Source organism: Cygnus atratus, chromosome 3 (assembly GCF_013377495.2).
Source record: "Cygnus atratus isolate AKBS03 ecotype Queensland, Australia chromosome 3, CAtr_DNAZoo_HiC_assembly, whole genome shotgun sequence".
In the NCBI taxonomy this organism is placed as follows: Eukaryota; Metazoa; Chordata; class Aves; order Anseriformes; family Anatidae; genus Cygnus; species Cygnus atratus.
In genome coordinates, this window is record NC_066364.1 from 87,274,877 (window position 1) to 87,291,464 (window position 16,588).

The following is a 16,588-nucleotide window of genomic DNA, read 5'->3' on the forward strand; positions in this document are numbered from 1 at the left end:
GAGTACTCCTGAGCTGAAAGATTTGGGGATTCTCGGAATTGCAGCAAGATGTAGCATAGTTCACTGTACTTCGTCTAGCTGGAGTTAGTTGAAAAATCTAGTTCCTGTAAACAGCTCAGGTGCTGCAGCATACTGAAGGTGAGCAGAATTCCCTGGTCTTGTACCTTGCTTGCTTTTGTGCTAGATTGAGAGTTGCTTCTGAAAACAGAGCAGAGCGTAACTGAATGATCAGGAATGGTCAGTCATGTGCTAATCCTGCCAGTGCCCACACCAGTGGAGAGCAAGACAGCCTAAAAGATGTGTTCAGCCAGCGTAGGCCTGGGCTTGCATCTAAAAGGTGGTCCTTGTTTAGATTCTTTACTGTTTTAACATAGCCAACTACAGTCCAGGGCAGGACTGTTTCTAACCCATTGGAATATGGGAAAATTGGACACAAGACCCTGTGCAGATGGTAGTGTGAAAACAGACTCCTCAAGTTACACAATAAGTGAGTGGTGACTTCTAACCTGTTTGGGTGCTCTGTTCTTTATACTGTCCGTGTCTCACCCTAAAATGTGGCTCAAGGCACAAGTAGTGCTACCACATATAGGGCTGATGTTTAGAGGCACACGGTAACTTTGCTAAACTGCCCTGGTGCTAAAAGGTCCATTTCATGTATGAGGCTGGTATTCACTGGGGCAGAGGATGCCCCTGGCTGCTTCAGACATGGCGTATTTGACAAATACATGCAGCAAGGGCTAAACTGCTGCAAGTTGCATGTTTGCTTATATGGTGGCGCTTTTGATTTGTTGCTGAGATCTTTCAGGGTGCGCCTGGGGAGTATTTTTGAAAAAGGGGCAGAGAAGGTGGCTGGAATGATGCCTTGCCATCCCTCCCCATGGAAAGAGGGGACCTGCTAATGAGTCAGAGGCCTGGATAGAGAGAACAGTAGTCACACTGTGAGGCCACACAGAGTAACTTTGTACTTTAGAAACATCACTGACCCATGGATGTCAGCACACCCAGAAAAAATTGGTGAAGGTCAGAGGATGCTGTCAGTGCCTGTATATTCAGCACACATCCCCCTGTGGGGTGACCGGGTTATCAGCATAAATGAAAGCAACAACAAGGCCGCAGCCTGTGCTGTAGGACAGGCCAGCTATCTTGAGTTGAAAGAATGATAAGCAGGGGTGAGCGTTTGGTTCAGAGGTTTTCTATGTGGTCAGGAAGAAAAGTTAGATCAGGGAAGGTCTATTCACTCCGTAGTGAGGATTCACACTTGAGCACATTTGAATTATTTACTTGAGTGCCTATTTATATCAGTATTTGCTTTGAAAGTGCACCTGTTGTGCATTTCTCTTGTGCTCTGTACACTTCCATTTTATACCTAGTTCACAGGTTAAGATATACTTTATGAATGTCTGCATCACACGTAGAGAAATATATTTAAACATTGTTAACCACACAAAATGGAAAAAAAGTTGTAAAAGTCAAAAATGCAAAATTATATGCTTCCAAGTGTTAATATTCTTGTTAACAAAAAGCATGATCAGAATATTCTTAATCATGAAATATAGGCAGTATCTGCCTCAGACATGGTTGTAAAATCAATTTAAATATTTGCGTGGAATACTCGGAATAACACAGATATCACTAACTTTGGCTTGAGTCATCTTACATGTTCCTTACTCCTTCAGTATCCAGACAGCAGAATCTTTCATAATAATTTGGCAGTTTTCAGTAACCAGTCATAAACATTAAACATAAGTTGGCAGAAAGTTGTCTTACTAATAGATAGGAAATAACATTATAGAAATCACTCATACTTTTTGTTTATTTCTTTAAGAGAGTGATTTATTTAAGATAATTTATTTGGCTTTTGAAAAAGCAGACAGATATTTTTATGGGGGAGAATGACATACTGTTTGTTCTCTTCTGTTTCTTTTGCCTTCTTTTCAAGTTGAAGCAAAGGAAGATGATAATGTAACCTAACCTGCTCATTCCTGTGCAGAGAGCCATTGCAATGCTTGGGCACTATTTAAGTTCAGCTAAGAGCTCCAGTGAATTTTCGGTATCTCAGTTACACTGGGAAGAGGTTGACCCAGGATGACTGAAAAAGAATATACTAGAGATGAGCATCATACAACAGCACTAACCTGAGTATTCTTTACCTAACTATTCCAGTGTGGCAAAGCACTTCCTGGCCTTTCCAAGCAAGAAGACTGCTGTGGAACCGTGGGTACTTCCTGGGGTTTTAACAAATGCCAGAAATGTCCTAAGAAGCCGTGTAAGTGTTATTTTGTTGTTATTCTCTGAATCAGTTTATAACTTTTTTTCTCAAATCGTATTTTGCTTTTTTGAAAAAAGAAACATGGGAGAAAGAATACACCATGGTTTGATTAGGGGCAGGTTGCAGAAACTGGAATTCTCCTGCATGCCAGCAGAGTTACAGTATGCAGGCACTCAGTAAAGCCAGCAGAGTTAATGTGGTTGTTTTTGTTTTGTTTTGTTTTTTCTTGCTTCCTCCACCTCTAAGGCAGTGATGCACTGTTGCATTTTCTCAGGAAGGATAATGACACTGAATCATGTTGCCTCTTCCAGCTGGATTTATTTTAATTTTTTTTCTTTTTAAGTCTGTGCAGAAATGTTAAATTATAGAGGCGCCAGTTACTGCTTGGAGAGAATGTAGTGACCTCTTGAGACTGCAGATGAACTTTCAAATTTGGAGCCAAAGTTTTCCAGGCTCTAAATTGTCTGTTTTATTTATTTATTTATTTCTGCTCTGTTTTTGAAATATCTTCCTTGACAATTAGGCTACTCAGAGACTTTCCTCACCAATTTATTGTGAGTTGACATTATGTTATAATGAGAGAGAAATTTCAGATAAGTGAAGATAGTCTCTTAAACTTCTGTGAATGAAATAATTATTGCACGGAAATAGTAATACTTCTCTGTCATTTAATATTTTCATCACTAAATGAAAGAATAAAGAAATAAACAATGGGATCTCTGCTTTGCAGATGGAGTAGGCCCCTATTTAATGAGCCAAGAGTAGTGCAAGGAGTTGCAGTCAGTCTTATCGAGGTCTCCTAGGCCATTGTTATTCCAACAGATAGCAATCCTTCAAGCCTGTTCAGTGTTTGGCTTTTGGAAACATTATTGTTCACAGGTCTAATATAGTACATCAAATATAATTCCAGCAGAAAATCTACTTTGGCTTCTACTTCTTTCTCTTTCCACAGTAGAGTTTGCACCAGTTTATATACTGACTCAGTCTGATCTGCTCATTTATGAAGCATTAAAATTTTGTGTTTGGGAGTATGTTTATCTTCTGCTTTGCTTCCAAAAGAGAGTGTACTTAGCATCTTTGAGGGCTGTAGTTAATAGAAGACTTGAATAACTAAGTTTTAATTTCTGTAGCACATAAATATAGTTTACAAGGGACATTCCTTCTGTATTAATGTACCTCCATGAATTGGGAAATGTGTTCTGAATTTATAGCTTTCTCCAAATAAGTAGCAATTTAACTACACTTGAAAGTTTTGTTCATCAGCACTATGTGGGTGTGCAGAATATATTGCTTAGTAGATGCAGGTGTGCAGGGGATAATCATGAAAGCCTCAAATGTGCTTCTACCAAAAACTAGTTGGAACAACTAGGAAGAAATGCTTTACTCTGAGGGTGATGAGGCACAGGCACAGGTTGCCCAGAGAAGCTGTGGATGCCCCATCCCTGGAGGTGTTCAAGACTAGGTTGGATGGGGCCTTGGGCAACCTGGTCTGGTGGGAGGTGTCCCTGCCCATGGCAGAGGGGTTGGAATTAGATGGTCTTTAAGGTCCCTTCCAACCCAAGCCATTCTATGATTCTATGAAGTAATACAAATTTTTGGTGCCTGGTTCCAAGGGAAGCCCATGTGAGGGTTCATTGTAGTCAGGTAAAACACCAGCCTCCTCCACCTGGAATCCACTACAGGCCATGTGTTGATCAGGCAGCAACTTAATGCCAACATGCTCTGTACGCTCTCTTAAGGGCAGACCAATTGGGAAATACTGGGGCAAACCATGTCTTAAATCCTGGTCCCCAGGTGCTTGGTAGGGGGGTACAGAGAAATGCCTTTAAACACACTTGGGATGCGCAGTCCTAAAACCTCTCCTGGAGGGAAGTCCACCACCCTTTTTCAGTGCACTGAGTAGAATCATTTTTTGTAAATGCTAATGAGAGGAGCACTGTCCTTTTAATATAACAGCTTAATGACTAGCACATTTGCTCAAGATGAGGCAATTCATAGTTCCTTTAGCTACCAGGAGAGTTTTTCAAATCTGCATTTTATAACTATGAGGAGATGCCCTAACCCATAAAATGAAGAAACAATTCTTGGAATAGGAATGGGAACCCAGTCTCCTTCCTGGTGTCGTTAATTGCTAATGGTATGAGTCATGCTCACTTCTGCTTTCTGCCTCAATTAATTTGGAATTGTCTTTTCAATGTAACTGTACAGTTTCAAGAGGAGACAATATTGCCCTGCTCTTCTGGTTAAGGTACTCCTGGAAAGTAGTAAGGGTTTGAGATGAAGCAGGATGTATTTCTCGTCTTCCTAGGTGGGAGTTCTCACTGTACATTAACTTTCTCCCCTTCTTAGGGAGGAGGAGGTGTGTGTACTGTCTGTTTTCTCTGGATTAAAATACAGTGTTATCTGCCACAACATTATATCAAGAATGTGATTTGGTAGGGGCTTGCTTTAAGAACATTCACTGACTGAATCTGTCAGGAAGTTTTGATGGAGATATATGCAATTTCTCCATCTGCATTTAATTTAGGAATGAGTTAAGCATGATGCTATTCAGTCATGCCATGACTTAGGGCAATTCTGCATGGGTGCAAATGGTGAATTTTCACGTTTCTAGGGACTTAAGGTGATCTAATTTGGAGTGTTGCAGTAGCCTATGATTTTACAGCATTTTAGAGTTTTATAGATGTCCAGCTTGAACTTAAATCTGGATCCGAGCCTAAGTGTCCTTTGGGCAAACGTGCCTTAAGCTTTACATCAGTATGAAAGTGTTATGCTTCTGTACAGCAAACAATTTCCAAACACAAATGTAAGCTTATGATGAGATGTAAAGAAAGTGTAGAGTCCCTGCTTAAGGATTTATATTTCACCAAGTATTCTTACTTTTTCTTTCCTCCCCCCCCCCCCCCTTTTTTTTTTGGTATTAATGGGAATGTTTTAGTGGTGCAAGGAGTATGCATAGGTATAAAAGAAATTGAACAGACAAACATGGGAGTCAAGTAAATTAATAGTGAGGTACTGGTTAAGTGGGGTCCGTGGTTCCTTCTCACCAGGCAGAGTTCCTGCCATGCTAGTCCTATGTCATTTTTACATATTCTGAGACTTCACTAAATCAGTATTGTCCTTTTTATTGTAGACTTAGGAGGCTTCCTTTTGCTTTTATGGTTCCTAAACTTCATTTAAGTTTGACCTATTATTACAGTAATACTTAAACAGTTTGCATTTAACCTGGGAACTGTAGTTAAGCAAAATACTTAAGCACGTACTTCAGTCTCATTAGCAGGCACTTAACCAGTGTGGTTTCTTGACTTCTGTCTTCAGCCTAATGCTTAAGGATGTACTTAACTTTGTGCCTGCCTTGTTCCCATGGACTTATGTAGGGCTTTGTCACTTTCTAAAGATGTACTAAAGTATTTTGGGTAATAGCCACTGCTCAGTCAGGGCTTCTGTCTTGTTGCAAGGTTGAGTGCCTTGGCCTGAGACAGCTTCTGTGTCTGTAAGTGTATGGGTTAGTCAGTGTTACTGAAAAATAAAGGAGGAATTTTTGGAACAGGTCTCCATTTCTGTGGGCTTCTACAGAAGACGACCTCTAAGACAAACTGTATTTCAATGGTGTATGGGGAACGTTACGATAGTTCAGGTTTCTTGCTAGCAATTAATAAACAGGTTGAGTAAAGGGTAAGTAATGTAGGACTCCATCCAGCTCTCACACTGATGACTAGCCATCACTGCACAACCTCCTTACTCTTCTGTGACCTACCGATGTTGCTGCTCTTTATACAAGGAAGAAAACAGCTGCTAGTAAGCCACTATTTCCTGTTCAGTGTGGGAGCAGGCGAATGAGTAGGGAGGGAGAGGCTGAAGTCTCTGACCTCACTCCACCATTACTCTTTCTAGAGCAGCTGAGTCACCATGGAAGGGAAAATGCATTGTGGCACTGGAAAAGGCCTGGCACAGCTTATGGGCTGGCCTCTATGTACAACTGGAAGAGCTCTGCCCTTCCTCTCTTTTCCCTCTGCTAGACCGTGCTACAGATTACCAATTCTTCCCACAAAAATTATGGAGAAACTGTCTCGGGTTTAGTGTGAATTGAATAAGGTCTGCAATGGGAAATGCAGACAAGTTAGGACATAGTGCAGTTATGAATCTGACCCTGCCAACATTAACATTTCTAAATGTTAAATGTTTTGACTTTTTAGGTCCAATAATAGGTCTAGTGCATTGCACTTCTGAAGATCTCATCTTAAGTTTAAGCTGATTTTACTATGAACATTGTGAAAAGATTGGAGCTGCCTTGAAAATAAATGCATAGCTGCCACATATGTGGTGACAGAGAACATTTTCAAATTTTAATTTGTGTTTAAAAGTTTGTAGCCTGTGGAAAGACGGAAAATGTATTTGTTAGAACTGTAAGAATATTGTTACTGTATTTGTACCCAATTTTATTTTAGTGTTTAACCATTTTATCACATCACTTCAAGCAATCTTCAAAGAGAGTCTTTATGTTCTAATTAAGCAATTACTTGAAATAATTCACAGCAGCTTAAAATAAAACTACCTCACTCCAAAAGCTGCTACTCAGCTCATCACTTAAACTTTTCCAATGTATAGGAAAAGCTTTAAAAAAAGTTGGGGAAAAAAAAAACAACACCTTTGTTGTTTATCCTTATAGTGAACTGGTTACCAATTTGGAACTAAGCTACAGGGATAAGCGTGCAGTTCCAGCATCAGTTGTGAAGCAAAGCCAAAGTTATCTCACTCTGTTCTAATTTGACAGTTTATATACAGTAAAGTTGGAAAATAATGCTTTTTTTTTTTTTTTTGGCCAGCTAAACATTTAAAACACTTTTAAAGGAAAACAAAAGATCTGACCAAATGTTATATGAACAAATGTCTCTGGTGTAGCGCTCAAATTATGAAAAACTCTCTTGACTCTTTGTTAAGGGCACTTTTATGATCACTGTGCTGGAAGTTTTGTTCTGTATATTTAATAAAGTATTGGGCTTTGCCAAGAGGTTAGCTTTTAGTGCATAACGTACAAAGAAGTTACTGGTCTCATTTAAGATGTTAGAACAATTTAAGAATCAATAAACAGCTTTCTGTAGTCTCAAAGGCAACCTTAAGTGGAGGAAAGAAACAATAAACGGAAATAAAAATCTAGTTAACTGAACACTTTCTATTTTTGCAAAATTGAGCTCAGTCTGTATTTTGCAGTGCTGTAATGCCCTTGGCAGATTACACTGATCAGCCAATAAGTGACACAGTCCTCCAAAATTTGGAAACTTTGTTAGCTAAATCACAGATGTAACTTCTACTTTTTCTTTGCTTTGGAGGTTTAGTTGCTTCTGTTTCCTATGTGTTTCCAACAATTTTAATTCATTGTGGTGGGAAAAATGATACACAACAATTTCGCTTAATATTGCATATATTTTTTGCTTTCTAAATCTGCTTTCAGTTTTAAAACCATCATAAATCTTCAACTTTATTTTTTCCCCAACATGGTATTTTTAGCTGGTTTGTGAAAGTAATTATTTGAATATTTGAGAACAATTAGGATCATTTCAAGGATGTCTTCTTTTGAATCAAAAATTCCATTTTGAATGGATAACTGAAGATCTCAGTGGTATACATGCAGGAAGAGATGGAAGTAAGGTGACTCGTATTTGAATTTCTTGACCTTTTATGCTTAAACATACATCACAAAAACTTACGCTTTTTTAACAGTTACATAATAATTTGTCTGTCAAGTTCTCTAAATAAGCAAATAAATCAGCAGTGTTTAATATGTAATTTTTTCTTCAGCATACCATGGATACAGCCCTATGATGGAATGCCCCCAAGGCTACAAGAGGATCAATGCTACATTTTGTCAAGGTACGATAGTGTACACAATTGATTGTGTTTATTGTGAGTTCCAGTTTTGTGTGATCGATTCTGTGATACTTATGACTTAGGTGAATGAATCTGGTCCACTTATCTGGGGAAAAAGTGTTGAGGCTATAAATATATATATGTATGTTTTATTTAACTCTTTCAAAATATTGGCAACTCTATAGGGTGCTTTTTGTTCCGGGGCAAAAAAACTTTTAGAACTTTTATGCATATTCTCATTATCTTTGATGTATAAAGATGACTTCGTACAGATTTGCTTACTTTATTTTTCAGTAGAAATGCATTGTTCTGTCAGTTCTTCTGCTAAACGGTGAGCCTGGAGACTTTATTGGTTAAGTCAGAGATGAAACTCGCAAAAGAGGATAATTTTGATAATCATCCTCTGTATACTCTATGCTATAATGATTATTTTGGACTTCAGTGACGAGGCACTACAGTACTGACTACAGCCAGATAATGTCACTGGCAAGTGGATGTGAAAGTCCATGTATTGCTGGCTCCTGTATAAAGAGGTGAACCACAAACTTGAAGAATGTACATAGTGCAGGTGAGGATCTATGGAGTTAGGGTGCATAGGCAGTGTTACTTCTAAGATCATGCCCTGTATCTTCTGCCTGTAAGCACTAAAGTTATCAAAGCTTCAATGGCTGTGGGAGCTGCGTGATCATGCAGCTAAGCTGAAAAGCCCCAGGGTATTTAGATTCTCCCAGCCAATGGCATCTCTGCCTGAGGAAGCTGAGCAGATGATTGTGGATGTATACTCCTTCTTTCTGCATTTCTTGGAGTGTTGAATGGAAGTGCAAGATCAGGATGTAGAAAAAAAGTTAAACCACTTGTCCAAATTGCTTGGCACAGCTCAAGTAAATAAGAGAAAGGAGCTCTGAGAACATGTGAGCAGTCCTGCAGCACTCTACAAGTAGTTGTGGAGGGAGAGAGAAAAAGTAGTTGGCGTTAAAGGATATATGTAGGCACTTTGGAGATAAAAGATAATCGTATTTAACTGAAAACTGTTAGCATGTAGATGAAAAAATGTATGTCAGCCTGCCACAAAAATGATTTTACCAACCAAAAAAATATGGTTTGTAGATCACTAAACACAAATAACTGTTTTGCTGCTTCCATTGCTGAGGGAGATGTGAGCTGCTGTCTGAAAGTTTCTCTGTCAGGCTTGTTAGCTTACCTAATGCTCAGCTCCCTACCTAGTGGTTTACCAGTTTGCAGGGTAGGGGCATCTTGGAGGATTGTGAGAGAAAATTGGATTAGATTAAAATACTAAAAAACTAAATGGAAGAGAACTGCAAATTGCATCTCAAGAGCTTGTTCTCTGATCTGCAGAGAGAGATTGTAGCATCATCCTAATTAACAAAAGGGTTGGGGAGATTTTGATGGCAACTTACTGATTAGGACCGTGAAGTGAAAAAGTGGAGGTGAATATAAGGCATATATGGACCACCTTTTCACATGTCAGATGAAACACACAGGTGATGCATATATTTCAGCCATTTCAAAAGAGATTGTCTCATTCTGCATATTAGCTACACAGTTTTTCAGAATATGCAAAAGAGAGGATTTCTAACTTAGAGCCCATGAAGTGTCTGAAGATAACATCGTGCATCCCTCTGAACACAGTGTGGGAGAGACAGGAGCTTTTGATATCTCCAGTAGTTGAGCACAAACCTGACAGTATATACAATGCATTCCTAGAGAGCAGCAACCCAGCAGGCATTGAAAGGAGAGTAGGACATTCAGTTTGTTTCAAGATTCTTGTACCTAGGTGTTGGCAAACCTTATTACATGGAAACTAAGATCCCAAGTCAGGGGCTACAGATGGCTAGAAAATGGTCTGATTCCTGTGAAGGTTGCCAGAAGTAGTTTGCCAGGAAGAAGAATATTGCCAGAAAGTTATTTCGCTGAGCAGTGGCAAGGCCGACTGAGAGGGACAGCATATGTTTCTGGGTAGGAGTTCAGTCCTGCCATGGTAGTGTGCAGAAATAGAACAGTACCTGGTAGGCTAGGAGTCGTTTGTTCTATTGGGTTTGATAGTTTTTCCCCTGACACGTTTCTGTACTGCATAACTAATACTGCAAGAAACATTACGATTTAAAGAGTTTCTTTTAATACTGCTATCATCATCTTGGAAGAGAGAGAGCTGTAGACTCTAAATGTAACTAGCAGTTGATAATGGAAACTCATAATCTCGAGTTTAATCGAAGAGAGGGAGTCAAATTATCCCACCAGGACAAAGACTGTTGATGAATTGAGGATGCAAACAATTTCCTACCTTTCTGGAGAGGGCAGAGGTGGTGACTGCTGAAGGTTTCTCCTATGAAGACAGGCTGAGGAAGTTGGTGTTGTTCAGCCTGGAGAAGAGAAGGCTCCAGGGAGACCTTAAAGCAGCTTTCCAGTGCCTAAAGGGGGCCTACAGGAAAGCTGGGGAGGGACTCTGTCAGAGAGTGCAGTGATAGGGCAAGGGGGAATGTCTTTAAAGTAACAGAGGGCAGATTTAGACTGGATATTAGGAAGAAATGCTTTACTCTGAGGGTGATGAGGCACAGGCACAGGTTACCCAGAGAAGATGTGGATGTCCCATCCCTGGAGGTGTTCAAGGCCAGGCTGGATGGGGCTTTGGGCAACCTGGTCTGGTGGGAGGTGTCCCTGCCCATGGCAGAGGGGTTGGAATTAGATGGTCTTTAAAGTCCCTTCCAACCCAAACCATTCTATGATTCTGTGATTCCCGTATTGCCTTCTTGAGGCTTGGGTGGCTTCTCAGTAATATACTCACCAACACACTCCAAAAATGAGGTGCAAATAAGGATGGAACTGAGAGAAGGAATACCCATAAAGCAAAGGATAAATTTAGTCCCATTGAAATATGTAATGGGATTACAGTTTTCTCTCAGAGAATCAGGATTTTGACCTGTGTTTGAGCAGTCATCACAAAAGCTAGCTTCACATGTGAAAGAGCTGCTTGCAGGGTGTATTTCAGTCCTGTAATGGCCATTAGAATGTGCTTCTCAGTGGGTGAAGCAAAAGTGTCCTATTTGTGTTTATCTAAAGCAGACTCACATTTCTAGAAAAGGAAAGGGTTGCTGAAGAAACAGCTATCCATATCAAAAATCTGAACAAAGCAGTAGCAATAACTATGAAAACTGTTTAAGCTACTCAGAGGTGGGTGTTTGTTTTTGTAATAACTGCTACAATTAAATTGGAAAGTTGTGGTGCAGCATGTCCATACGCAAGTATACATTTTAATTAGATTATTTTTTGCTGAAAGGGTATGTGTGCTGTGTCCGTGCTCAGAAAGGGTGAGCATTGCCAGACTAAATCATAATGGGGATAAATACCTGAATCCCTGCCTGCAGCTTACTGTGTGCTGTTTTCACCTAGATATCATCCAGCTTTCACTGCCTTTGAAAACTCAGGCCTAAAAGCCTAATTAACTGTTTGTTCTGTATTGTTTTTGCAGTCAAAAGCCTTCTTAGTTTACAAAGCCTATGTGGTATTAGCATGATTAATAACCAGATCCTGATTTTTTTTCTTTTCAATTGAGTTAGCTAATGCGAATCATTCTTTTCTCTGATGTATATATAGGACAACAAAGAACCATCTGTGGGTATGTTAATTTGAACAGTTTAATATAATTGCTATCAAGAAAGCTTTTTTCCCCTGGTAATTATCTTTTCAATGGGATGATTTATTACATGTACATGCCTGGATGCCCTAAGGCTGTCATTAAAGACAAAATGCAGTTTATCAGAGTTGCAGCTTCTTTGTCAGAGTACATATGCAGTGCTAATTTCTGGTTCCCTGTTTAGAATTATACTTAGTTTCCTTTTTCTGCTAATGGTTTTCTTGGAAAACTAAAACAGAATGAAAAAAACAGCTGGTAAAAAAAGTTTGGATTCATTTTTCAGGAAACTAACATATGCCAGTAGAGCACTTTAAAGATCTTATCTTGAAGAACTGGAAAAATACCTGAAAATTTGTTGTTTTTCAATGAAGAAGAAAGTCGTGCATTAAAGTTGTTGAGAAGTTCCCATTTGCTTAAAATTAAATGTAAATGAGCTCAAAGAGATAGGTACTTATATGTTAATGGATCAAGTTCTGTAATTGTGTGTACTGGGGGCTTGAAGCTTTTTTCTTTAGATTTCACCGTGATTTAAAATATATTTTGAAGGTGTATTCTGTCCTCCTACAATTGTCTCTAAAATACAGTAATAAATTTGCTTTTTTTCTATTTCGTAAATATTTTATTACTTAAAGGAGCTTAGCTTCATAAAAATGCTAATTGTTGTAGCTTAGTTACTAAGTTAACAAACTTCTTTCAAAAAAGTTATTTGATGATGATCATACCATGAAATAAATATATCTCCAGAAACTGGGCTGGGTTGCTGTTTGGACATTGATTATGTGTTTGAAAAGTGTGGCTCTGCAAATTTGCGTTCCAGTAAATTCCACACAGAAGCACAAAATGATTTGGATTGATTTCTCCTGCTGTTGCTTTGTTAGCACACAGAAATCAATAGGTCATTTCTCAGAATAAGAAACATTTTTTTTTCTGTGATTTTAAAAATATATTGCAATAGTTTCATTAGCAACCAAACCTTGTTTTTTTGTTTCTGTTCCCCCATCTTGTTCTCACTAATCAGATTATTATTGAAACAATCAGCTATAGTGGAGGCAGTAAATCCTGGTTGTTACGTATTTCTTAGAATTGAAGATTTTATAGCGGATAACAACACAGCTACAGCAGAAACAGTTGGAGTGGTATTTTCTGAGATGTAGTAGGTACAGTTGTAACTGCAAGTGAATTAAAAAATATGCCTGCGTATTGAGTGTATTTGGAGATGATTCAGTCAGATGGCACTCCCAAAGAAGCTTAAAGTGCACCTACCAAAGTGAGTAGTACTTTCACAAATGAGCCCTAAATTATGTATTCCACTCCTCATTTGCAATATGAGATACTGAACATATTAAAGACCTTACTACATGAAAATCTGCCTGGGCAGATATTACTAAATAACATTCAATGGCAGACAACCAAGTAATTTTTAATTAAGAAGTTGCCCAGTACTTTGACAAATGCTAATTGGTATATAATTGAACTAGACAGTTTGCTTTGCTTAAATGCAGCGAAGTTTCTTAAGTGTCTGAGGTTCTTTTTGAAAGGCAAGTTGCTCACTTTGCATCAAATGCAGATAAACATTTTCCATTCAGTTTTATTACTTAGTTATTTAAACAAAGTCAGTCTGGTTACCTCCTAAAGGTTTTGAAAAATACAGAAATCTGATTTCAGAGCTAAGTGCAGAGGTCCCACTTCAGAAATTTACTTTTCCACAGTGGTTAAGCCTGGAATCAGATGTGGGCAGCAGATGTTATGATTGCTTGTGTCCTCTGGCACCCAGCACTTGTGACAGAGGATATGAGAAAGCCTGCAGTACTTGTTGGCTCCTTCCTAGCCACAAGTTTGTCTGAATATTTCGATACAGCTATCAGGTCTGTGGTGGCCTAACAAGGCTTTCTGCTTTTACAAGTTCCCTTTCTTGGCCCAGTATTTATAAGAACGTTCTTGATATCACGACTGTCCTAACTGGAGTCTGAGTCTCAGGCAAAAAAATAAAATAAAAATCCAACTCAGGACTGTTTGAAAAAGGTAGCAAGAAATTTTTTGCTCTTCTGAAATCTGTGGCCAGTTGACATGCGTTCTGCCAGCTGCTATGCCAACTCACTAACTTTGCATCTTGAAATCTTTTTTTTAATAATTTTCCTTATTCTGGATTCCATAGTAAAAGAAAAATGGTATTTTATGTTAAATGTTTATGGAAAGCTGATTGTTTGTTCAGCTTTTAAATCTCTCTGGGATTTCCTGGGTACCAGCAGAAGGAAGTACATTAAGTACATCCTTTTTAAAAAAAAAAAAAAAACAACTGATTTTCAAACTGTGATCCGGAGTTTTGTTGCCTACAATGGTAGAAGGAGGGAACAGTGGAAGCCAGTGTTCAGAGAAGTGGGAACCCATTCTGTAGTTGAGGAAAGTCTTAAAAATTGTGAAGATTGTAGTTTCCTTCTATTTATGCATACAATGTGACTTTGAAAATCTGAAATTTTCATTATCTTGTGAGGTGATTTGTTCAGGTTGTTACCAAAGTTGCCTACCAAACATGTGAAATAGAAAAAGTATAAAAACGAGATCTACTGTTTCAAAAGGGAAGTTGTTTAAAATAATATTAAATCATTTCATAGTGTTCTTGTCTTGTTTCTGAAAATTTTAAATGCCTTTTAATTCAATATATTATAGATTTTTTAAAAGTCTAGTTGTGATAGCTGGCACTATTGTGCTGAAGTTATCAGTGCTTCTGAAAGTCGACTTCATTCTTGACATGAATGATAGCAATGATTTCTTTCAAAACAAAGACTATTTCAGTTTACATTTGCATTATTCTAAATTTGTGTAGTGTGCTCTGATTGGTTTTTGAACTTGTAGACTCTTTTTCTTGAGTAAAAATATTTTCCTTAAAATGAATGCAGTAGTTTTAAATACATACTGTTACATGATTGCTGCTTTGACCAGAACACATTAATAAACGTGCATTCGGTTCTGGAATTTTTGTTTTTAAGTTAAATGCTTAAATGTGGTTAAATGTTTCAAGCTGTGATGATTTTGATGAGCATAAATTCAGTGCATTAAGCATGGAGATGAAAGAATGAATTTCATTTTCTAGGAAAGAATGTTTCATTCCATTATGTGTGTGACCAAGTCTGGGCCTCTCCTTATCTGAACAGGGGAGAGTGGCCTTGCTCCAGGTGTCCAAACGAGCTACAAGGCTGGAGAGGGAGAAGACAGCTTTACACCACAGTAGTGTTTCCTGTGATTCTGCATTAGGCCAGCTGGGCCTGGGTGGTCTGAAGAGCTGTTATAATGGTTAACACAGCCAAAAGTCAGTGAAGTCCTTTTCCTAAATACTCTTCCAGCTGGAGGCTGCCAAAGAGAAACACTACAGGGCTGATATTCCAACCATCAGCTCATGTATGTTGGTGTCCAGCAGAACAGTTCTCTGCTGATCAACTAATCTCTTTGCATGACCTCTCTTGGCTATAACGGGCATCAAACTCTTTAGGTTGTGTTGAGCTGTTAACATGTTGAAGACAGTAGGCTGTGAAGCATTTTCATATTTGTTTGCAGAAGAATCCAAGTCAAGTATTTCAGTAAAGGGACAAATTATAATGGAGGTTACTGTAGCTTTATGATGCACCCTGTAAATTACTCAGCGTGTCTTACAGTAACCATGTGAAGCATATTGTTTCAGCAATAAGCGGCAGGTATCTTCGTGTAAGTAGGCACAGGAATGTTTCCTAGGGCTGGATGTTTACACTTGGCATGGTTTGTTATCCTTGGAATAGGGATACTCAGGCTACATTATGGTGTCACTAATCCTGGAATACAGCTGAAATGATTCACTTCCTGAAAGTGATTGAGTTAGGCATACCATTGCTCAAGGAAAGGTAGGAGAACTTTGCACGGAGGTTTCCAGTAAAGAATCAAAGTAGTGTCAAACAACAGCTATTGCAGCCCCAGATTGCTTTAACCTACTTTAAAAACCATTTTAACAATTGGAGAATGCAAGCAGAGAATTGGAAGGTAGTACCTATTGCAGCATTTCCTCACTTCCAGCACAAGTTTGTTCCATGCAACAGAGGGGATACCCTTTTGTTCACAAATACCTATACATTAGCCAGAGTAAAACCTTCCATTATAACTGCTTTGTCACTTAAAATTTAAGTACTTAAAATTTAAGTACTGCAGGACAGAACTTGGTCAAATGTCTAACCTCCTATCCTTTTAAAGTTTTGTTCCATGGATTTCCTTCTCAGTTGCCAGATTTCCCCAGTGTGCAATGCATGTAAGAGGGCTGAATAAATAAATCATCCAATTACATACTTGAGTAAAAGAGACTGACCTTCATAATATAGACTGAGGTGTTGAAAAGCCACTGAGCTTTTGAATCTTTAGGCAAGGAAGAACTGTTTGGAGAAAAGTAACAAACAAGGACTAAGTTATTTTTGAACAGGCCTGGTTTTGCTTTCTTCTGGACTATTCAGTCCTTCCCTAAATCACAGTTATTGGGGAAAAAAATAGTTTGTTGTGTTACATGCTGCCTGCACTTAGACTAATTAATTTTCATTTACTGTTGTGAAATTCACAACACGTAATTCCAAACGTGTGTGATCATGGCTAAAAACAGGGCGGTTCTTCACCTGAATGTTATCTGTTTGTGGAACGGGTTTCTGGTAATGTGCTTTCAAAAAACAGTTGTGTTTTGCAGTATTTTTAATATGAATACTTGAAAATTGACTTACTGTGAACAGGAATGAAAATAAAATTTCTTCTTGAACCTTTTTAAAAATCAAGGAGCAAAAGCCATGAGTAAA

General features: G+C 38.5%; 1 protein-coding gene across 11 annotated transcripts in view; it reads left to right on the forward strand.

The window, feature by feature from the left end:
• The window catches only part of LTBP1 (latent transforming growth factor beta binding protein 1), a 202,107-nt gene that overhangs the window by 99,290 nt on the left and 86,229 nt on the right, over positions 1-16,588 (forward strand). For all 11 annotated transcript variants that reach the window (XM_035557280.2, XM_035557270.2, XM_035557235.2 and 8 more), the window contains 2 exons: positions 2,164-2,266; positions 8,069-8,140. In XM_035557280.2, the coding sequence (XP_035413173.1) occupies positions 2,164-2,266; positions 8,069-8,140 (175 nt within the window). The remainder of the gene's footprint in view (positions 1-2,163; positions 2,267-8,068; positions 8,141-16,588) is intronic.